This window comes from Anneissia japonica, unplaced genomic scaffold (genome assembly GCF_011630105.1).
Source record: "Anneissia japonica isolate Jap-2015-1 unplaced genomic scaffold, ASM1163010v1 scaffold287736_len1891122_cov214, whole genome shotgun sequence".
Taxonomy (NCBI): Eukaryota; Metazoa; Echinodermata; class Crinoidea; order Comatulida; family Comatulidae; genus Anneissia; species Anneissia japonica.
Window position 1 is genome coordinate 894,220 of NW_022756106.1, and position 23,631 is coordinate 917,850.

The window sequence follows — 23,631 nt, forward strand, 5'->3', positions numbered from 1 at the left end:
AGAACACAAAAATTTCGCGGGGGCATGCCCCGGACCCCCTACGACAGTGTTGTCTCAATCGGCCCAACTTTCGGCCCCCCCTTCCGGCCCCCCCCTTTTGGACATTTCTGGATCCGCCCCTGATGCTCTTCATAAACTAGGTCTCATTATGAGGCTGAGGGGTGGAGTTGTTTTTGGCCATGAGAAAAAATCCCATCACTTGATGGAAATCAGGTGTATCTATGAGTCTTAGAATGTGGGGGATGTACAGTGATAGTGAAGTGGGTCTAAACAATTAGGTGAGGGGAACTATCTCATAAAAAGGTGATTTGTGGTGATTTTTAATTACTTGAGTGTGATCTTTTTGGGGCGGGGGTGCGAGTGGGGGCCCAAGTGTTTTTGGGGTCGTGATCCCCCATGCACTCTAAGATATACCACTGATGGGAATTGAACCCAAGACCCTGTGATTGGAAGGCAAGCATCTTATCCACCAAGTTACAGCTCCACTCCATCAACATTGCAGGTGCTATACAAATCCAGAATTATTATAATTACTGTATTATGAACCCGGAACCCTGGGATTGGAAGGCAAACACCTTAACCAAAAGGCTATAGCTCCTCTCAGTGTTTGTCCAGATATACTACAACTGTATTTGTATCCTCAAAAATATCTTTTCAGACAATTTCTAACATACCCCCTCCTCATACATCTTATGAGGCCTAAAGCCAAGATAATGGCCAAAATAATGAAGATACTTTGAAGGGGTAGAACGTTACCGACCGCTAACAGCTTCTCATCTGTTTTTACATGGTCTATGGTCATTGGGATGTGTTGATTAATATCTATTCTATCTCCCTGATTAAAATGAATCACCCTTCCTTCAAGATCCACTTGAATGTTTGCATTTCTAGAAAGAAGTTGTGCCGTGTAGTAGTCATCTTCAAGAAAGTGACGGAAAAACATGACAAGACAGGCGGCAGCAATACCTGACATGTGGGACAGACAGCCACCTGTAATCAAACAAAAACATATATATATACATTTTTAATATATATCAATATTTATATAAATAATAAATGCATAGAAATTGTTCACATGTGGTTAAGCAGTTGACGTGTTATTAAATATGTGATCAATCTCTGTGGTAGATGATTTACAGGTTTTTAAAATCTGTTAATTTATTCCATCTGATCATCAAATTACAACAAAAAAATGTTTACCTGTATCTGGTAAAATTTTCTCCCTCAACAATTTTCTTCCATTGTATTTGGCTGTAATGTCAGCAGGCTTCACTCCCCTTCTAAAAAAAACATAATAGCAAGAATGAGGTGGGCTGTGATGTGTAGCTTCAAGATAAAATCATTTATATTGAACCACACAAAAGCTCTGTCCAGAGTTTGACAGAAAACTGCTGTATGCCCATATATAGTCATGATGTGCATATACCGTAAAACCTCAAATTGGGCTTAATATCGAGATGAAGCCCATCTCAAATTGAAGCCCCTCTTTAATTTGCAAAATTAGCCTTGTGCTTCTTTTCAAGATAGCATAGGCTTCTTTTCGAGACAGTACAGTACATACACAGTACATGAATTTAAAAAACAAAATAAATTAAAAACAAGCTTTGTTTATACAGTAGTTTAGGTGATTTAATCTCAGTTAAATACACTCCATGATAGAGATTGGTGTTATAGTGGCCGTATTTATTGTTTTATAGTGCAAATTCACAAACTTACACCATTCATTTTGAAAAGGAGGCCCCTCTTTACTTTGTAAATGTAGCCTCGAAAAGAAGCCTATCTAAAGTTCGCAAAAATATAAGCCCAGGGCTTCAATTCGAGGTGTTACGGTATATGGTGATGATTTGATGTCATCATTACCATATTTAGGCATGTCACATGTTTTTGACGAACACAATTTGATAGTCTGGACAGACTTAAGCCTGGTTTCTATTAATTTGCTACACATTATTATCGACAGCTGTCGGTGATGCTGATTGGTCAGTCTAATTGGGGAGCCTTACCGATTCCATCAGTGATAGCTATGCAGTGCCAAAAACAGTGAAAACACTAAAGCGACAATGTAGCGATTTTATGTAAACCTAACCAGAATTATAAATAATATGGTGAGCCGTACTAGTCTTAACAGTAATCAAACAATAAGAAAATGGTAGCACTTTATAGACTAGTTGAAAATTGTATTGTCACAAGCTTTCGTGTACACAGTACACTTCTTCAGGTGAATGATAAGAGGAGCAACATGCAATCGAATATAAAAGGTCTAAAACAAAAGGCAAGTAATAAAAACCAGAATTGATGCTAAGATAATGTGAACCTAGATAAATTAAAAGTTTTACCTAATGTTCCCATTATTAAATCGTTTTACAAATTGTTCATCAAAGTTAGGCCTCCCTTTAATCATATTGGCTCCGAAGATTCCATCTCCCATCTTTCTGTATTCATCACTGTCTCTAATTTTTTCCTCATCTCTTGAACTTTCATCAACTTCTCCAAAGCAACCATTTTCAAACTGCCATGACAATATAAGTTGTAGCCAATCAGGGTTCAGAAACTGAGAAAAACCTGCTGCAGCACAGATGGCGACTGGAAAAATGAGTTATTATAATTAATAAATAATTATTTAAATTTATAAACATTAATTCAAGCAATGGCTTTCAAAAATACATCCCATTTAAGCCCTGACTATCAAATTTTATTTGACAAAAACATGTGACATGGGTCATGATGACATCACATCATGAATATACAGTATATGGGCATACAACAATCTTTTGTCAAAGAAAATTTCATAATCTGGACTGAATTTATGCTTACTTTGTTCCATGAATAAATCTTTATCTTCATCTGGAAAAATATCATTATCTGCAAATCTCTTAGCCAGATAATAAATGTTGGAACAAATTTTCTCGTAAAACTTATTAATGCTATCCTGTCCATTTTGTTCTGCTTTCTCCTCCAGTTTTTGCAGACAACCTGTCTGTAAAATGTGATTAAAAATAGTGATTATATTCCTTCACTCACAATAACCAATGCACAAATGAAGCATCACCATTTATGATACAAATGTATTTATAATTAGTAATTAACATAAGAAAAACCCCTGCATAATATTCATTCATACTACTTGGGAGATGAAAATCAATTTCAATGAAAGGAAACCACATATATTATACAGTAATAAAAATGTAGATATATTTAGTCTTAAATATACACATTATCAATTGAATTCAGAATTGAATTGACCATTTAAAGTTCCCATAATGACTGAGTGACTAGAGAAACATGTGTTGAGAATACATGGTTTATAGATACAGTATACTCCGCAATGGGACAATAAGTTCTTGTTGATTTACAAATTTTAAATTACAACAATCCTTAAATTTATTCTGTACCAATCTCAATGTCGCAAAAAATAAAGCAACGTATAATTTACCGTATTTATTTGAATAAACCCTAGAAGCCATTTATTTTTTAGGTTTTTTTGGGGAGAATTAATTTGTGTTTATTTTGGTGTAAAATAAGTGTGGAGCTAAAACACATAATTACCGTCAAAATGTGTTATTATTTGTATTTTCTCAGTTGGTCTATACTATTTCTGGGTAAAATGCATAAGGGCAATGTGCAATATGCGCTATAAAAAACATTATTATTATTATTATTATTGCATGATAATAAAGACTTTTGATCCCACAATGTAATGTAATTCTATGGAGTAGAACAATGATGTTGCTTCCATTAGATTTGTTTACGGCGTCAATTCCGGAAAAAAAAATTTGAGGGAAGCATTTATCAAAAATTAAGCACTAAAGGGGGAAATTATTCGAGGGGGTGTTATTCAAAGCGGGTCTATTCGAATAAAAACAGTATGGGTCTGCTAACTGGCGGGAAAAAATATTTTAACATTTTATTCTTTAATTGCAAGGTAATAACTTACTTAAATATATAAAGCAAGCAATTCAAATATTTAATTTGATTATATATTGGCTCAACACACATAATACTGTATAAATCTATCATTGGAAAGTTCAAGACTTGAAAGCATACATGGCCAGTGCATCATGCATAAACTGAGGGACACGAGTATGCTTCTAATTGCATAAAGTATTTGCACACTTCATCTTGGTCCTGAGATAATATATTAAATACCCAAATGTAATCTACATTTACTAGGGCAATGTATGCATACTCAAATTTAGTTTGTCCTTTTCAATTACTATCATCTGATCAACGGAGATCAAGTAGGCGCCATATAAACTTACAGTAATTATTGCAATCTAGGTTACTGGAGTGGATTACTACCAATAAATCCAATGCAGTGTCCATCATTTGTAGATGAGGGATATTTCATGCCATCCAATATCAATATAAATGCAAATAATCAATTTAGACTTAAAAGAAAATTGATTGGTTTTCTCTTGTGCTGCCCTGTTTGGTGGGTGGGAAGAAAAACTCATCTTCAATGCATAAATTGACATTTGACAATAAATATATTGAAATCTTTTTCTTTTTGCTTTACACCATAACGAAGGCGATAGTTCAAGTGAAGTTGATCATTTTTGGATTTTGAATGATCTATATTCAAATATCAGTATTGTGGCTTGCAGAGTGAATTTGTTTTTTATTTGTTTAAAAAATTATGAGACTTTCTTTTAAGAATCGAATCTAGGACACTGGGATTAAAAGGTGAGCACCCTAACCGTCAAACCACAGGTCAGTCTTTCATCTAAATTACAACATATATTTTGCTATATAAAAATATATAAACAATATCCATTTGATCAAATGAGTCTTGGTAGTAAAATATATATGGTCACAAATATTTGTTGCATTTGAGCCACACCAATATTACGCACAAAATATTGAAAAATCAATGTAGTGATTAAAGAGCCTGTCCCATATGTTCACATGATAAATAACAATGAGCCCTAATTAATATCATCAAATCAAAAGCTTAGAAAAGATTACAATATGGCTCAGCTGTTGCAAATAATGCATCAATAATGAGTGATAATATCTAAAATCCAACTTACTGGTTGAAGGGGCTGTCGCACCGGGTTACATCATAATTAGAATGAGCCCGAATTCATTCTTTCATTTAAATAAATTCAATTTTGAATGTCACTTTCACCATTAGTGTGTTATGTTGTGTTGTGGCATACTATATAAATTGTCTTGGTACCACTTGACAAGACAATTTCTGATAATCTTATTCAATTCATCCTGCCAGCCAATTACATTGAAAACATACTGAGCATTTAACCAGAGGATCCACTAATTAGTCTTAAATAAAACAAAAAGACAGTAACTCCGAATAGAGACAGAGACATTTTGAGATTCAACGTTTCGATCTATTTGATCATTTTCAAGAATACTGGTGAGAACTGAGCATTTCATCCACTTGATTGGCTGTGTAAGTAGCTTGAATATCATTAATTTCTTTGTTTCACCTAACTAGATGCGTGAATAACACTGTTCCCTTGCATAAAGCCTCAAATTGGCAGGTAATTAGTGAATAAATTTATCAGGATTTCTGGTAATACTTGTTAAATTTTCTTTTGGATGACCCAAATTTTCTGTTTTTAATACATACAGAATACAGAATACACAACTTTTATTGGTCTTGTAAGCAAAAGTACAATACAAGAAATGACTTCGTTGTTGGCAAACCATATGGAAAATTTTTGAATATTTAAAAGCTGGGGGGGGGGGGAATTAATACAATGATTTTTATAGAAAAAAGGTTGCAAATTAGAAAAATACTAATTATTTTATTGTGTCTTATTGTAAGTTGATATATATTTTTTATTCTTTTTAATGAACAGTATTCTAATTAAATTTTTTATGCTTTTTTTTAAAGATTTTACCATATTCATTTAACAGTAACCTTTTTCATACACAGTACCTTTTGCTGTTTTACTTTCCTTCCAGGTACTTCGAGCATTTCTTAAAGATGGATTTGATAAAAATCTTATTTTTCACTGTTTTATCAAAGAGATAATAAAACTAAATAATGCTTTGGAAAAATCAGTGCAGACATGGATGAAAACTTATTGCTTGTAATTTAAGGCTCTTTTGTGTAGACTTACTTAAGTGTGATGGCAAAGTACCAAGATCTCAATTGGTTTAAGGACAAAGAACTTAACATTATCAATGAGCATCATTCCATATCAATCATCTGTCACACTGTCACAGAAACACACTTTTCAATGAATAACTTTAATCAGGCTTTTACACCCTACATTAGATTATCAATTTAACAGCAAGATTTTACCTTCTCCGCAATCATGAAGAAGAGCACTTGGTGCGTTGCTGTGTAGCCTTCGGAATCGGCCGTTGTGATGAAACGCCAACATTCATTAGATAAAGTACACGGCACAATCAATTTTGAACCTAGCATATCTGATAAACATTTGTCACTGAATTCCTCATCAAAAGTATCTTCTGAGAAATAAGTAAACAGAAAACTCAAGTTACAAATACAGTCTTCAATCAATATAGTTTATTTAGTGCCACTGAAATCACTATGCTATAACACTACAAATTGCAACAGTTTCATCACAAAATTGAAAATAACATCTCAGACACAGACTTGCTAGAGCAAATAAAAACTAAGCACAGTGACAAAATTTATCAGGACTGAATTAGGTTAGTAACAAAGGGAAAGTTGATTATGTTCAATTTAGATTCAAAATGCACATTTTTATTGATACATACCATCTGACAATCCTTGTTGCTTTGATGTCAATCCTGGTCGGACAACTTGCCTCGGGTGATGTTCAATTTCAAACGGAGTGTCAATAAGTCGTAGAAATGCTATCGTGTACACAGGGTCTTTATTGAGCGTATGACTAAGTGCTTTGAGGTTGATGACGGCAGTTTTTTGCTGCAAGTTATTTAGGGAGCTGATTACAGTGTTATGAACATGTGGCAGCTTGCCTTCTGCATAATTCTTATCTATAGATCCAAGCTGACCTACAAAAAAATATTAGAAAGTTTGAAAAGTTATTCATATACAGTTTTTATCTAAAAAATAAACACAAAAATTGATTTTCAAAATAATGAAAACTGTCAATTTTTTTTCACTTAAAAAGCTCTGTCCAGATTATCACATTTTCTTTGACAAAAAACTGTTGTATGCCCATATATAGTCATGATGTGCCTATATATGGTCATGATGTGATGTCATCATGACCACATTTGGGCATGTCACATGTTTTTGTCAAATAAATGTTGATAGTCAAAAGAACCGCTCTTAAATAAGCACTGCTGCAACTATTGTAAATATAATTCTATTTTCAATAAATGTTAAGTATCTAATGATTCAAGTGTATATGCTCAACGTGCCTTAGTTTATACTGTAACCCTTTAAATTTAGCAATTGAAAATTGTCATAAAGACCTTAATAATTGCATCCATCATCCATCTTAAGGTCATATTAACCCAATAGAATTAAGCTATTTTGAATTGTTTTCTTTTCATTTCTATATTTAAGCAAGTTATTAAATTTTGATCTTAACACCGATTTAATTTGTTGACACTTATGATCTTGTGCGTAAAGGAGATGATTTGAACACATATGTGGCAAAGACAAGCCAAACCAGTCACTGGTCGCAAAAATTGGGTAAAACTTGCGTTTGTAAAATTAAAAAAAAAACCACTGATTAGGCCTAGGCAGTCCGATAGGCTGGCCTTCTTTTAATAAATAAACATCATTCCAGTTTTTGCCTAGGCTATGACTGTATGCTTTTTTTCAAGTCATTCAACCCCACTCAAAAGGTGTAATGCCTCACACATGCATAACTCAATTTTTACAGATAAATTCACCAGTAAAAATATTTCAATTGGAAGAACACCGAAAGGATATGGTCAGATATCTATTGTTATATTTAAGAAAACTTAACAAGACTACCAGAAATTCAACATACCGTAATTGTTGCTATGATGAAGGTCGATATATGCACAACTTGGATAACTTGGATTTAGACACGATTATAAATGAAACTCATGCAACGCAATGCTGCCACACTTTGTATTTTTATTCCAGTGACCTGTGACCTCAGTCTCGTACAATAACTTTTGTACAGTGAACATGAATATCATAACATCCCCCCATCTTTCAAGTGAAGTAATGATGTTCTGTTTGTCAAATAAATTAGTTTTATGTCATACTATGATCTATGTTATTTCTTATTATTATTGTTATACTGCTGATGGCTTTAATCTCAAACACTATGTAACAACAATATTAATGTTAATCTAGAATAACCATTTTAACTTCTTAAACAATGAAAACATAATCTTTAAACTTTGGATGATAAAAGTAACATCTTAATGACCTAACCAATGAAATCATCATTGAAGTTACACCTTCTAAACACATCTTGCTTAAGCTTCAATTACCTGTCTAACATGATTCTTATTCGGTGATTTACACATCTTTGCAAAGTGGTTTACTTTTTGACATGAACTGCATACCTTTCCCATTGCCAACTCCCTGGTCTGACAGTACAATATCTGAATATCACAGTAAATTTCGCTAACAGGTAGATCAGCATGTGCTAGCTGTCACTGCAATGCGAAAAACACTATTTGCAAACACAAAGCGAGGATCCTGATGTAATAACTTAGAGGTCAAAAGCAAATGAGGGGATTTACCCAATCAGGAAGCGTATACCATCCAGTGACCCTTGTAAAATAGTAAGTGTAGAGTAAGCTTGTGTGTTGTACGGGTAGAGATGTCAAAAGGCGTACACTGTTGACTGTCTCTGTGGTTAGTATTATTTTTTTTTTGAACCAATTTTTATTGAAATTTGGAAAACTACAATCCAAATGTATAATTCATTATTTCATTGTGTATCTGTACTTGACAGATATCGTGAATACTTTGTTTTCAGGCCTGTATTTAGATGTGTATAAGAGACAGGGATAACGCCACTAAAAGTGGTGAACCTGCAGGGAGATGGGGTCACATGCCCCGCTCAAATGTAGTTAAAATCACCTCATATCATTTTATTTTCCTACCAAGCTATCTCCCCTCAGATAATGTTCAGTTCACTCCAACGTCCCAACACATTTCAAACCGCAACAACACATTTCAATACCACTGTTGATTTGGCTTTGGGACACATATCATAATTCACCACACAATGCACCTACCTTAGTAGTAGACCTAGTATTAGCACCGGTACCCCCAGAAACCAACCCTGGGCCGGTCATCCTACATCACAGCATCCCACCAGTTAAACATAAACGTGGCGAATAATAATGGCCCTTTCCAGAATGTTAATCAACTTAACAACTGACAAATCACAACACGGCCAGAAATACGCGTGTGCCCTATAAACCATGTTGTCCCACAAAGGCACGTGTTTACGTATAAATAGCTTATAGATAAGGTCGATTATCATACTCATCATTTTAAATTCAACACAAATAATTATATTCTACTAGGCCTAGCCTACCACATCCGATTTCATTCTGAGTGGACGTGTAGGCCTAGGCTAGGGCCTAGCTATAGTTAGGGGGCCTAGGCTGGAAAACGGGCAGCAGCAGTACCTTCCACAATCCTTAGACAGAAAATACAGTCCACGTTCAGATCACGGTGCTGCTCATCTAAGAAATATAAAAGTCGTTCAAGAGCATTCGTCAGATCTTGCAAGCCAACAGATACAGAATTTTCCACAACATTGCACTTTGGCAAACCTGGACACACAACAGTAAATATGAAGACAATCCACAAAATAGAAGACATTTGCAAACGATGGGCGCTCAGCTTTGCAATTATAAAGGTCAATCAAAACAAAACAGTGTCACAATAGTAGAAGCGCTCATGCGTAACGAATAAATATCAAATTTATGTATTTTTATCTATGAACTTTTAAAGAATCTTAAAATGTGTATTGTTGTCTTGGTAAAATTAACAGTTATTGCAACCCCATCAAAAATTAGAAATTATATTTTTTTAAATTTTTTTTAATTTTAAAATTTTATTTATTTTGTATTAATCAGGGCGGATCTGGGTTCAAATTTAATCAAATGCTCCTAACAACCCCTGCTAACCTAAATGGCGAGAATTTAGCTTTCCCATTACACAAAGAAAAAATCGGCTTACTGGTCCTGAAAAGGTAGGTCTAGATTTATTTATTTATTTATTTATTTTCCTTTTTTTTTTTTAATTTCAAAGTGGAGGAGGGAGAGGGTCAATGTTAATTATCAGTACATATGATACGATACAAATGAATATAAATGTAGTATATAAAACAGGAGAAATCATTTCGGATGTCCTGATGATTTTTCGTATCTATAATGTGTGAAACTTGTGTGCAAACCAGTACCGTAGTAATAACGAAGACAATCTGGTGGGGGTTGGAGGCGGGGGTCTTTTTGAGGTTTTTGGGAAAACCTTTGACCCCCGCCCCCTAAATTTGAACCCAGATCCCCTGATTCATATTCCCATTCATTTTACTAGTGCCCCCACCTCTCCGTTTTGAAAAACGTTCCGCCGGCCCTGTACGTTTTTACGCTGCGCTTTGAATACGGTAGTTTCTAGATGGAGCATTTTAATGCTCCATTAATATTATAATTAGGCCTATGCGCGCGCAGAAGGCGCTATTGTTATTGTTATTATTATTATTATTATTATTATTATTATTATTATTATTATTATTGTTGTTGTTGTTGTTGTTGTTGTTGTTGTTGTTATTATTATTATTATTATGATTATTTCTATTAATTTTATTATTATCATCATCATCATTTTATATTATTATTATTACAGTACTATTATTATTAGTAGTAGTATTAGTATTGTTATGATTATTATTATTAATATTATTGTTATTATTTAATGATGATATTATTATTAACACTTTAGGCCATATTGCTATTGCTATGCCTCAATTTGCTATAATGTACTTTAGTAGGCATCATTGGCGGCTCTAGGATATATTTTCTGGAGGGAGGGGTGCTAAGTTGTCCGACAGGAGGGACTTGAGCTCGTAGGCTCGAGCTGGAGGAAGGGGTTGCGAGAGGGTTCCCCGCCCAAATGAGATTTTTTTTAAGAATATCAACCTCTGGATGGCCGAAGGCACTCCAGACTGTGACAGACATGTGTTGGCTTGGTGGGCCTATTTTTATATGTTTTATGGTCTGACTGCCCGACGAGCTCTGTCCAGCGGGGGGTTGACCTGTCTGGTGGTGGTGGGGTGGGGGCTTAAGCTTAAGCCCCCCTGCCCCGCTGGCGCCGCCACTGGTGGGCATTACAGTTCAGTAGTGTATTGCAAATGTTACACATGTTGCAGATCAGTACGCCAGAAGACAATCTCCAGCTTTTTATGAATACTTTCTCCTTATTATATATTGCAGGTTTTTATATAATACAATTTTTAAAATACAGTTTAAATATATATTTATCAGTACAGTATGACATTGAACGTACGTCTGACCAGGGAGTTGTTATTAGATAATAACAACTCCCTGGTCTGACAGTACAATATCTGAATATCACAGTAAATTTCGCTAACAGGTAGATCAGCATGTGCTAGCTGTCACTGCAATGCGAAAAACACTATTTGCGAACACAAAGCGAGATCCTGATGTAATAACTTAGAGGTCAAAAGCAAATGAGGGGATTTACCCAATCAGGAAGCGTATACCATCCAGTGACCCTTGTAAAATAGTAAGTGTAGAGTAAGCTTGTGTGTTGTACGGGTAGAGATGTCAAAAGGCGTACACTGTTGACTGTCTCTGTGGTTAGTATTATTTTTTTTTTGAACCAATTTTTATTGAAATTTGGAAAACTACAATCCAAATGTATAATTCATTATTTCATTGTGTATCTGTACTTGACAGATATCGTGAATACTTTGTTTTCAGGCCTGTATTTCGGAGACAGTGGCTGTTTGTTCGCAGGTATCTTTTGACGATGGTCACAAATCAACAACACAGGATAGGCCAACAAGTCCGACTCCAAGAAAACTGGCCAAGTTTCTGCTTCTATCAAAACCAATAACAATTTAATTTGTATAATATTGTTGAATCAACATTGAAATGTTGAAATTCATAACTCAGAGACTTCGTGCCCAGTCATTGAATGAAATACAGCCATTTGTACTGACAGTGAAGGTAAGAAAATTCCACCACGTATGGGTTATCTGAGTTTACTAATTTATTAATTTGATTTCGTAAGGGATTTTAAACTTTTTGTCTAGGACTATTGAAAGAGCAACCTTTGTCTAACATTATTACTTATTTATCACTTATTGATCATCTCTACGGATTATGAAGTGTTTTCCATCTACTATTTATTAATACCATATTATTTTGTTAATAAATAATTTGAGAAAAAAAGTCCCCATCGGGATTCCAACCCAAGACCTTCCGATTAGCATTCGGATACTCTGCCAACTGACCAATGAGGCCAAGGGGTATGTATACACCCTTGGATTTTCCCATTAGGACACATTTTTTTTAACAAGGTATTGCGTAATATGCGATGAATAATAGTAAGTGTATCTCTATACCACAATTACATGTACTTTCACATTATTGTGTGCACCATTACCAGTCAGTTTATTTTTATATCTACTTTGAAAAAAAGAACAATTCACAAATGTACGTTTTAAATTTAGCTAGCATAATTGATTAAATGTTTCTACATGCTCCATGACATTCCTTCATTTTTAGCAGGACCATACCAATTTTAGGGTATGTCTACAACACAGGTGGGCAAAGTGCAGGCTGCATGCAGCCAACGAAGATAAATTAAAAACCCTATGTGTGGTGCCCACCTAGAAAACACCATGTTTTTTTTAGCCCGACACCGATCATAGTAACATTAAAACTGAGAATAAAGAGATGTTAAAAGCACTGCTTGAAGATTTTTGGAAGCTCACTGGAAACATCAAAGTTTGGGTGCGCCCTCTGTGTTTAATTAAAAATTCCCTTTGACCCTCCGACCGATTTTTGTGCCCACCCCTGGTCAACAAGATGCACATGTCACAAACTATACATGTGGCACCCGGCCATTGGACGATACTTAATTAGTGGTGTTGCTATGATTTGCCTGACAGGGGGGTTGATGTCCCTGGCAGGGAGTGATTTCCTCAACAAGAGTGTAAATGTTTGGGGTAAGGGGTTGCCCATAACTACTTGACACAGTCGGCAGCCAGTTTTCGACCATGATCCAAAACAACAATTTTGCAAACGGGCCAAAGGGAATTTTTTTGTCATGCCGATAGAAGTTGAACTATTTTGATTTTGGAGTGATGTCACAAACAAGAGTGTGTGAGGTGGGGGGAGTCTAGAGGGAACTGCCTATAACTACTTGACATTGGGCAACCAGTTATGGACCATGATCCAAAACAACAATTTTGCAAACAGGCAAAAGGGAATTTTTTATGCCAATAACAGTTGAACTACAATAAAACGTATCACTGATTTTGAAAAAAAAGTTTCTCTGTAAATAGACAGAGGACAATGTGTCACTGTGCAGTTTATCAGGACAAGTCAAATCTTGTTTATTCCAAATTTCCCTGTGTAGGGTGTTTTTTCAGTAAGCCACTATATATAGAAACAAACTTCCTCAGTTATAACAAGATCCCCAACCCTACCTGCCATTGCATTTAATATCAACAAAATGATTGATGAAATTTATCATTTACAGATAGAGCATGAAAATATCTGATTATGCTGAATTTTTTATATTTTTTTACAACTTTTTGGAGTGGGGTTCTCTCCTCCAATCAACGTCGTCTCCCCAATTTTGAGTTTTTAGATACTGAAACGTCTGCATTTTAATAACCAGGATGCTGGTAGAATAATGATAAGTCATAACATCCTGGTTCTCATCATTTAATAATCATGTACTTCATTGTTATAATCCACACCTGTGGAAATGGAATTATTGAGGCTGATGCAATAAAATATAAAGTCGGACAATTAAATATTTAAGTGAAAATTAAAATATGAAAAGTATATAAAATGTAACTTTCAATCATAAAATATACACACACACACATGGGATACACATTTCTTGTGATTTTTCTCATCATCTTTAGCATTACAGTTTAGTTCCCCTCACCTTCCTATCATTTTCCTGTCCCCCACCCCAGCCTTGTCAATTATACCCATCAACATAGCATTACAGTTTAGTTCCCCTCACCTTCCTATCATTTTCCTGTCCCCCATCCCAGCCTTGTCCATTATACCCATCAACATGTCTTCTAGATGCACCCTCCGGAAGGAAAGAGATAGACAAGGTACATTTCTTTTACTTGTGTGCATATAGTGCTATCTTGTGTTTTGCTTGTAGGAGGAAGCAATACAATCTAGTGGAGTGGAGATTCATACCATTAACTTCCAAAAATTAAAATTTTAGTTACCCCCTTCCCCAGGAATCTGCCCATAAAATCTGCTTGGTAAAAGAAAATCCTGTAAGTACTATACTTCAAAATCACTTTATCACTTAACTGTCCAGCCAGTTCTCCTCACTTTCCCATTGTTCCGATCCCCATCCCACCACCCTTACCCCTGTCACCTCTGTGAGGAAAGAGATGGAAGGGGGTTCAAGTGTTATAACTGGTGTGTATACATTGCTGAATGTTATTCTGTTATAAAATGTTAGGTTAATGTTTAAAGGGCATTCATGAGTAGGTATACTTATGTTCTACTTTACTTAATTCGTTTACCATTAATGGTAGTTTCCATAATATTTACATAATTCAAACATTGTTTCTTTCTACCAACCTCCTCATCTTCAGTGTCAATAAATATGAGGCTACTTTAGAAATTTTAAGTAGAGGGGGCCCAGGGAGGGACTTTCACAGATGAGGGGTTGACCTACCTTAGCCCCACCATGGTAGGTACAAGATTACGGTTGAAGAAAGGCAAGCCTACTTGTGCGGCGAGTTTGCTAATAAATGTTGTAATTCAGATAGATACTGTATAAGATTGGGTTCCCTCAGTATAGCCAGTCTCACCGTATGAATTTTAGGCACACAAATACATACCAAGTTCCCTAGCATCGGACCAATAAATATGGCAATAGCCCTATTCCTCACTAGGCTTTTAAATAATGACAATAGAGCGATTGGGCGATGGGCGTCACATGACCTAATTTGGGTGTTGGATATAAACAATCGACTGGCACAGCAGTGTTTTACTTGGAGATTGCTATGGTGGCCGTCTCTTGTTATTGCTCTAAAGATCATCATAATTCCCAGTAAACTATACCAAATTGGAAATTAAACTTGAGAATTCTGCCTTAATGGCTTGCTATGCTGTAAAGGATACTGGCCGCAAACATTGAGATTTTTTCGACAAATGTTAGGCCTAGGCCCCTGCACATCTACGGCATGGTTAGGTATGCATGATGGTATTTGACCTGGCAAGTTGATTGGCCGAGCGTTTAAGTCAGGGGCACCGTGACCTTTAGCTCTAATATCGGCGTTGGTTCGAACGGCTCACTCGCCAATGGTTCCGGTGGTGGAACAAGTCTTCTCGGATAAGGACTTTAAACCGTAGGCCCAGTGTACGCATTTGGCTCGTGTGCACTTTAAAGAACCTGGTACATCATTCGAGAAGAGTAGGGGGTTACACCAAGGTGTACTGGTCCCCTGTTGTTAAATGGATATGCCACGTAGGACAGTGATTAAGTTCACTTATTGGCATATCCTTGGCTCTCGTGCCTAAAGAAATGAAATGAAAATGAAAATATGAAGGTTTATGAATCACTTAAATTTCAAAGCATGCAAACCTAGGAGAACGCTAGGAAAGTATAAAAACGCTATTTTGAACAGTCGTATTGCCTTTCTTAGCCATTTATTTCTCACGTAAACAGTGGGTGGTTGTTTTTGCAACCATAACCATTATCTTTTCCTATGCTATCGCACTGTAATGTTTTTCATGTATACCCAAGTTATGTCATGTGACCGCTGTAAACAAACATCGCCGAATCCCTCCATTAATATACAGCAACTAACTGTTATTTTTACTATTTGACAGTTTCTCCAACCATCAGTGTTATTAAGGCTCTTGATTCAATACATTTATTTTCCCTTTTTAATATGAAATTAGTCGATGAATTCAAAAGTTATTTTTTTTAATAAATTTAATTCTAAATTGTAAATATTTTTTTATGTGACATAATGTGTAATTTGATATACTGTAAATAATAATAATAATAATAATAATAATAATAATAATAAAGTATTAGCACATAATACAAGAAAGTTGCCTCTATGCGCTTTACATGAAATATCCAAATACTACAAAGAAAACTAATAACGAAAACGGCATAAAAATCAAAAGAATCAATTCCACTGCTCCGTTCTCTAGCACTTTGAAGCCTCAAAAGTTAGGGGCTCGCTGGGACAGTACTCACAGGAGCTCTAGTGAAAATGGTATCTAGCTAGGATAGTACAATACATACTCCACGCCAAATGCACGCCATCGTGTCGGGATTCAATATTTCGACATTAATTATCATTAATGATGATTCCTGATGATGACATATTTAATGTCGAAATATTGAATCCCGACATGATGGCGTGCATTTCGATACTTGGAGCATGTATTATACTATCTTATCTGAGACTAATCAGGACCTTTCGGTTTTTGGAAAATATCTAGCTAGCCTATCCTACAATTTAATAAATAAAAAAATGTGTGAAGGCAAGATTGCTGAGTGGCTAAACAGCCAAACAAGATGCGAAAAACATGTTTCAAAAATATTTTTTTTAAGGAACTTCTTAAAAATTTCATCTGAAGTTGAATTTATTTATATTCAGAAAGATACCGGTATATCTAATTGTTATACCGTAATCTAATGGTTATAACTTGTAATTTTTTTATATTTTATTATGTTTATGATTATGGCACCTCTACGTGGCTGAAAGGACAGTCTCAGACATAACTTGAATATAATTGGAAAAATTTAAGGGGGGGGGATCACTTTCCCCTCTTGAGTCGGCTATGAAATAGACATGATAGCAGCCTTAATGCAGGCTTACTATATAGTACATTTTCAGGGAACTACTGTACTACAATACTGTACACCGTTCACGAAACAATGTGTAAACACTGTTTTTCCTAACAATGTGCAATACTGGGGTAGTTGGCAATATGCCTACTTGTACAGTAAGTGTGGCTGCATGCTGTCTCTTTAACAAGGGGAATAACAACTTGTGATAGGCTGTTTACATTTTCAACTTGATTGGCAGGATTACTACGGGGTCATGGGGTCACGATAACTTATCACATGCCTGGCGCTTGCTGCAACTTGTATAAAATCTATCTACAGTCTATATAACAAAGAAAATAGGGTAGCTATGCTGATAATAGAATACTGTAGTAGAGAACAAAGAAGATTTTTATACAGAGTGTTTTATTCAGTTTTATAAAAGTAACTGTACAAAAAAAACAACAATAAAAATGAGTATAATGTACAGTCTAGTGAAATGTTCTTAATTAAATTCCATAAACATGAATGTTACACAAAGTTAAAATATTTTCACATTTTAAAGTATTTGAAACTTCAACTGTAAACTTTCTTCCTAAATCTCTGTCCAGATTATCAAATTTTCTTTGATAAAACAATGTTGTATTCCCATATATAGTTATGATATGCCTATATATGGTTATGATGTGATGTCATCATGACCATATTTGGGCATGTCACATGCTTTTCCAACTTAAATTTGTAAGTCTGGACAGGACTTAAAGTATTACTTTTTTTATGTGTTTCAGGAGGTTTATTCGGATTCTGAAGATGAGAACAAAGAAGTTGAGCTCTTGTTTAAAGGTACAGTATCTAATTTGAATATTCATTAATAAAGGTACTGCTATATCTAATTTGAATATAAGTGGGTACCTGGTAGTTTAAGTGCGCTGATTACTAGCCTAACATTACGGAACATTCCCCTGGGAGCTGAGCACGTGTTCCTCATAATTTGATTCAATGACGGATAATATAATAATGAAAAGCCTAGAGGTCTTCGTGATAATGTGCTATGTAAGACTGGCCTTATTACTACAGTTTAGGAAAATATACAAAGACTACTAATAATACTGTATATTTTTTTTTCTGTATCATAGTTTCTGTAATTATACCATTTCAGTTTTTAATTGCTAGGTATACCTATATTATTTTTTATTAATAAGAAGTATTTCAAATATACTTTTTCTATAATAAAAAAAAAATTAAAAAAATATGGAATACAACAGTTACATTAGTTTTTCTTATTATGAACTTTGACATTAATTGATATTGTCTCCAGCTTACATAGGTGGATAGGTTATTGTGTCATTACTGTATTTGTGTTCACCCACATGTTTATATCGGTTTATATACACATTGTTAACCTACAATGAAACGCATACAAATATTTAACAAGATTTTCAATCAAAGGCTGTTGGTAAACTAATGTAATAGATTCAGTGTATGAAAACTGTGTATAAAATCTCATTCAAGCTCTTTGACAGTACATACATTGAAAACGCTTTTTAGAATAATAAATAAATTTTAGAAAATTTAACTTCTGCACATTACTGCATGATATTGAAAGTGGCAGTGATGATTATGATGATGATGAAAGGTATATGAGGCAAAAGTACTTACTGGTATATAATATTAATAAGAAGTAAAAAGGTAAGGTTTAGGAAATTGGCAAATCTTTTAGTCTTGAAGTGGTCAAAGTAGAAGCCTAATGACCTTTTAACCTCAGGATCGAGGTAAGGATATTATCAAGGAGTGGTAGTAGCAGACCAGTGCGTGCATTTAGAGGAGGAGTAATAGGTGTACGCTCCCTATTTTTAAAAAAAATGTATGCTTCCAGAAAATTAACATGCTAAATAGTAAAAATCAATCAAATACTACCTTAGGGTAGTAGAGGTTTACATGAAATTTCCCACTCCCCCCACACACACAATTGCATCCCCAACAGAGGCTCTGCCATAAGACTCTTGCTCCACTCGCACATTCATGTCCCCCTCTTTTCTTAACAGACTAGATCAGCCCCAGCTTTAACCCCTTTGTACTAGCAGCTTTGGAATAGCGAAGAAGGAAAGATAAACTAATAATATTACTAAGTTCTGTTTTAGCTTAATACAGCTTATAAATTGGTCTGCACTGAATTACATGCACGACTAGGAACACTCCTCAGGGAGCACAGAAGGTCGGTTGCACATTGTATGTTGATAGATGCCCTACCATATTATTATTATTATGCACAGTGCAGAAACTGTGGGTCTGCTAGTGAACAGTTCATAGCTTGATGTTGTTTACAGAAGTGTAGTTCAGCCCACGATATTTATATTAAGTCACAGGAAGGAAATTGCATGTTGGGGATACTAGGTATTTAATGTCAAGCATAAATGGAGTAAACTAAAACTAATTAGGTATATTTGAATAGTGAAAATACCGTAGTTTGTACATGTTTTCATGGTATTTGGATTAAGAATCAATCATACACATCGTGCAACCGCCTCCGCTCCCTATAGAGTATTCCAGGAGTCATGCAGCTAATCTAGCGTTAATCGGTTTTCATTCCAAATAATTTGGCATCGTACTCAGATATCCATTGGTATACCTGGGTGGAGAGGGAGAAAGATAATGTGTCTCTCCCAAAGAGACATCAGTGTCTCTTATAGATCATAATGATTCGATTAGAAGCCTAAATAATTAATGCAGGACCGCAATCTTGCATATCAATCATAGTTATCCTGGAATCATAGTTATGTTCTGTTATAAGATAGAATATACTACAATTTACAGTACTACAGTTTTTCCTCCACTTCAAGACCACCTTTGGGACGTGAAGTGTTTTTGGGATTCAGTCTCCAATTAGAGGGTTAGCTTTGTCTTAAAAAAATGAAAAGATTGTTGGTTCTTTGTAAAACTGGTCTCAAATTAAAGGGATCTCAGAATTACAAGGATCTTGAATTGGAGGGTTCACTGTATTTTTAATTGCTTTAATTTCTATAATTTAAGTTAATTTAGCTTTCATGAATTTCCTTCCATTTAATCAACGCATTCATAAATAATGTTGTGTTATTTATTACGTACCTTTAAATTGGTAGTTAATCAATTTTTTAGTAAAAAGGAAATCAGCAAAAGCAATATTCCTAATTTAAAATTGATAATTTTAAAATTGTTTTATTATATATACAGTGGACCCTCTAATTCGAGACCCCTCTAATATTTGAGACCCCTTTAATTTCCGAAACCCCCTAGTTTAAGACTACTTTTACTGTACAAAGAACCATATAAGACAAATCTAACCCTCTAATTGGAGACCAAATCCAGAGACCACCCAAAATTGTCAGGTCCCAAGGGGATCTGGAATTGGAGGGCAAACTGTATTTGCATTCTTACCAATTTTTCTAGATTTTGATTAGGGATAGTCTATCTTAAATACAGTCATGGAATAATGTATTAAGAGTTATTAACAGCGTACACAAATCTAAAAAGTATTTCTTGTTACATCAAACAATAGGGTTTAAGGCCATCTCTAAGATTTTTGTTGAAATTTATTTCAAACAGTTATCTAGTAACTGTACAGTAATGAACATGTGCAAAATTTTTTTAAATCCTACTCTAGGCCGTTTTGGAATTATGGCCTTTCGGAGTTGAGGTTCTCCAACCCTTTGCATGATTCAAGTTATTTAATATTTTTGCATTTTGTAATGCCCTTTACAAACTTTCCAGAAAATTTGTTTGATATTGAATGGCCCATACATATATTGTACTTAATAATATAGATAATAAAATATATTTTTAAAGTGCACATCTCCACCTAAATATCTGTGTCTTGAAAATGTTCTTTTTTCAAACTTCAATATCATTTTTTTCCCTTACGCTTTCTTTTCATTAAAATCTTTCCTTAAAATTTCATCTTTTACATGTGTATTTTGAAACTAGCAAAGTGATACAATTACCACAATAGTACATTATTTCACCATTCAAACATAGCAATTATAATGTATGTTATGTTGCTACTCTCAGCGATTGTTGATACAAACACTAATGTTCATGATGTTCTTTTCATTAAAATCTTTCCTTACAACTTCATTTACATATGGATATTGAAACCAACAAAGTGATCGATTTACCACAATAGTACATTATTTCACCATTCAAACAGCAATTATGTATTATGTTGTTGATCCAAACACTAATGTTCATGATGTGTATACGTGAACAGTATTATATGTTAATCAGTATTTATTTTCCTAAGAAACTTCCAGTATCTATTTTGTCTTTCATGTGCCGTATTATCATAATTACTGTAAATACGTGAGGGTAGACAAGTGAGCTGGTAAACATATGATAGTCGGGTCTAATAAAAGGTTTTATCGCAAATTTACAGCTGTTGTATGCAGTAGTGTTGGATGCTATTTTAAGTTTAACAAATAAATGATCCTAGCCAGTGGTGGGTTTAGGAATTAATAAAATAGAGGGGGCCCAGGGAGGCACTTTCACAGGCAAAGGGCCTACTGTAGATCACTTAGCCCTAACATGGTATAAAATAGTATAAATGTACAGTATGTAAACACTGTTTGTGTGACAACATGTGTTTTTGTTGGTCGCACTGTTCTGATTGGTCATTTGTTCAGTTTAATTAACACTGTGAAAAGGTCCATTGGTCAATTCTAGGGTTCTGAGGTCAAATCTTGTCAGACACCAGAAATATTCTCCATCTAAAGCATTTCAACCCTCTAAACTTCATAAAGAGAGTTATTTCCTATTGCTGATCAATTATAAATAAATCATTTTCCATTTTTCTACCTGTGCCCCCCTCCCAACTGTTCTCTTTAAGAAAGAATGGTCTAGTCCCCTTACCAACGAGTAGATTACCATATCAAGTTTATAAAGCAACATTCCATCCTATAATTGACATGTACATTATTCATTCATTCATAATGGTATATTTATTAATATAATCATCTTCACAGAAAACTGAATTGTGATAACTTTTTACATAAAATCAGTTAAGCACAACAATAACATTTTAGAAGTGGTAAAAAGACAATTGCTGTTAAGCTTTGTCTACACTGTCACACTTTATTGAAAAATAAATGCGATATGCCCATATTTGGGTGTAGTATCACCATGTCCATATATGGGCACATCACACAAATTTGTCACATAAATATTCATTGTGAGGACAGATCTTTAGATGTGAAGGAATTAATGATGAACAACAAAAACTAATTCAGACAGTTGTTCTATTTGAATTTCTAGATCGTAAGTTAACACCAAATGGTAGTAACCCCAGTGGAGCTGCTTTGCAGGCAAGACAGAAACCGCTGGAAGACAGCTCATCAGAGAACATCCAGAATGAACGGGATTGTAACAGTTCCGAGGAGGAGCTCCTGAACATTGAAAAATTACAAACAGACAATCCGATAACGGCGAAACGAAAATGGTCTCGTGTTAGTCGTTGGAGCATCAGCGGTGACAGCAGTTCGGGAGACGAGGAGATAAAGGACTTGATCAAACCTGTCCCGCTAAAGTTTAGTTCATCACCCCCACACCAAATTCAAAATATTAAATTCCCCGATAACAAAACAGCAATCTTCCTTGCTAATGTTGGACCTGCGATAGATTCTGTGTCACCTAGGAAACGGTGTAGAGCAGACAGTTTCAAACAAAGGCCAAGCCTGGATTTTGAGAAGATGCAGCAGGTAGGAGAAATTCTAACATTGGTTCTTTTCCTCCCAGCTACTCACAGATCTTTGGTATATTTCGACATGGGTCGGGACTGATAGGGAATCGGAGATTAAGTGAAGGGGTTCCATGGTTAAGTGCAGGGTGCTAGTTGTTAAAAAAGGTAATGTGAGGTGACTTAACTAGTTGAGTGTAATTTTTTGATCAGAAAATTTTGACATTGGGGGGTGCATGCCTGAGATTTTTAGAATGGTGTGAACTCCCTCTTGTAAAAATGCCACTCTTTACAGGACAATGTAGGACTTGATATAATCAGTATAATTCATCCCAGTCACTATCATATTACATTTTTAGAGCACTTTGACAATTTGCCAACATACATTTTGGTGACATATGTTCATATCAATTTTCTCTTGTTTAGCCCATCATGGACTGAAAATCACAAGGACAATAATAAGAAAGTTATATGTGTAAACATGTATTACAGTGCAGAAAATATTTGAATGGGAGTAGCCTATGTATTTGGCTATAGTTGTTGTTTGGGTTGTTTTGTAAAAGTTTCTGTTAAATTTTGTGACCACTATGCCATTGCATTTATACCAATTAATTATTCTTTCATGTGAAATTCTGTTTCTATAAAGGTTGATTCATAATATTACTGTATGTGCTTTCAATTTGAGTTTTGCAGTGTAAGGAAAATATACAGCTTTCATTATTATTACCATTTCTTGAAAAATATTATAGAATATTATTATTATTTCAATTATAGTATGAATACCATATTATGATCATGAACATAATTATTATTATTATTTTAATATATTTTACAGAAAACTATTGTAAAAAAGAGATGCCCGTACGGAGTTAGAGCAGCACGAACAGTGCGCATTAGGGTAAGTTGAACCATAAAAAAAATTATTACAGTCTTATCATTATTACAGTCTTATCAATTATTTATTTAACCT

The 23,631-nt window shown here is 34.7% G+C and overlaps 2 protein-coding genes across 4 annotated transcripts in view; one reads left to right on the forward strand and one right to left on the reverse strand.

Moving 5' to 3' along the window:
* Positions 1–121: 121 nt before the first annotated feature.
* Positions 122–9,804, reverse strand: LOC117123884 (UPF0764 protein C16orf89 homolog). Its single transcript, XM_033269937.1, has 7 exons — positions 9,556–9,804; positions 6,715–6,972; positions 6,272–6,441; positions 2,815–2,977; positions 2,337–2,583; positions 1,201–1,280; positions 122–990 (listed from the first exon to the last, which is right to left on the reverse strand). The coding sequence occupies exons 1-7, from the start codon at positions 9,749–9,751 to the stop codon at positions 641–643; spliced, it is 1,464 nt and encodes a 487-aa protein (XP_033125828.1). The 5' UTR covers positions 9,752–9,804; the 3' UTR covers positions 122–640.
* Positions 5,172–23,631, forward strand: part of LOC117123885 — a 24,195-nt gene continuing 5,735 nt past the window's right edge. Inside the window, exons 1-5 of one of the 3 annotated variants that reach the window (XM_033269940.1) lie at positions 5,172–5,410; positions 11,875–12,123; positions 17,746–17,800; positions 22,241–22,683; positions 23,497–23,559. In XM_033269940.1, the coding sequence (XP_033125831.1) occupies positions 12,049–12,123; positions 17,746–17,800; positions 22,241–22,683; positions 23,497–23,559 (636 nt within the window). In that variant the 5' untranslated portion in view covers positions 5,172–5,410; positions 11,875–12,048. Of the gene's footprint in view, positions 5,411–8,702; positions 8,771–11,626; positions 11,751–11,874; positions 12,124–17,745; positions 17,801–22,240; positions 22,684–23,496; positions 23,560–23,631 lie in introns of those variants that run through there. The other 2 variants (XM_033269939.1, XM_033269938.1) reach the window with 2 other exon arrangements.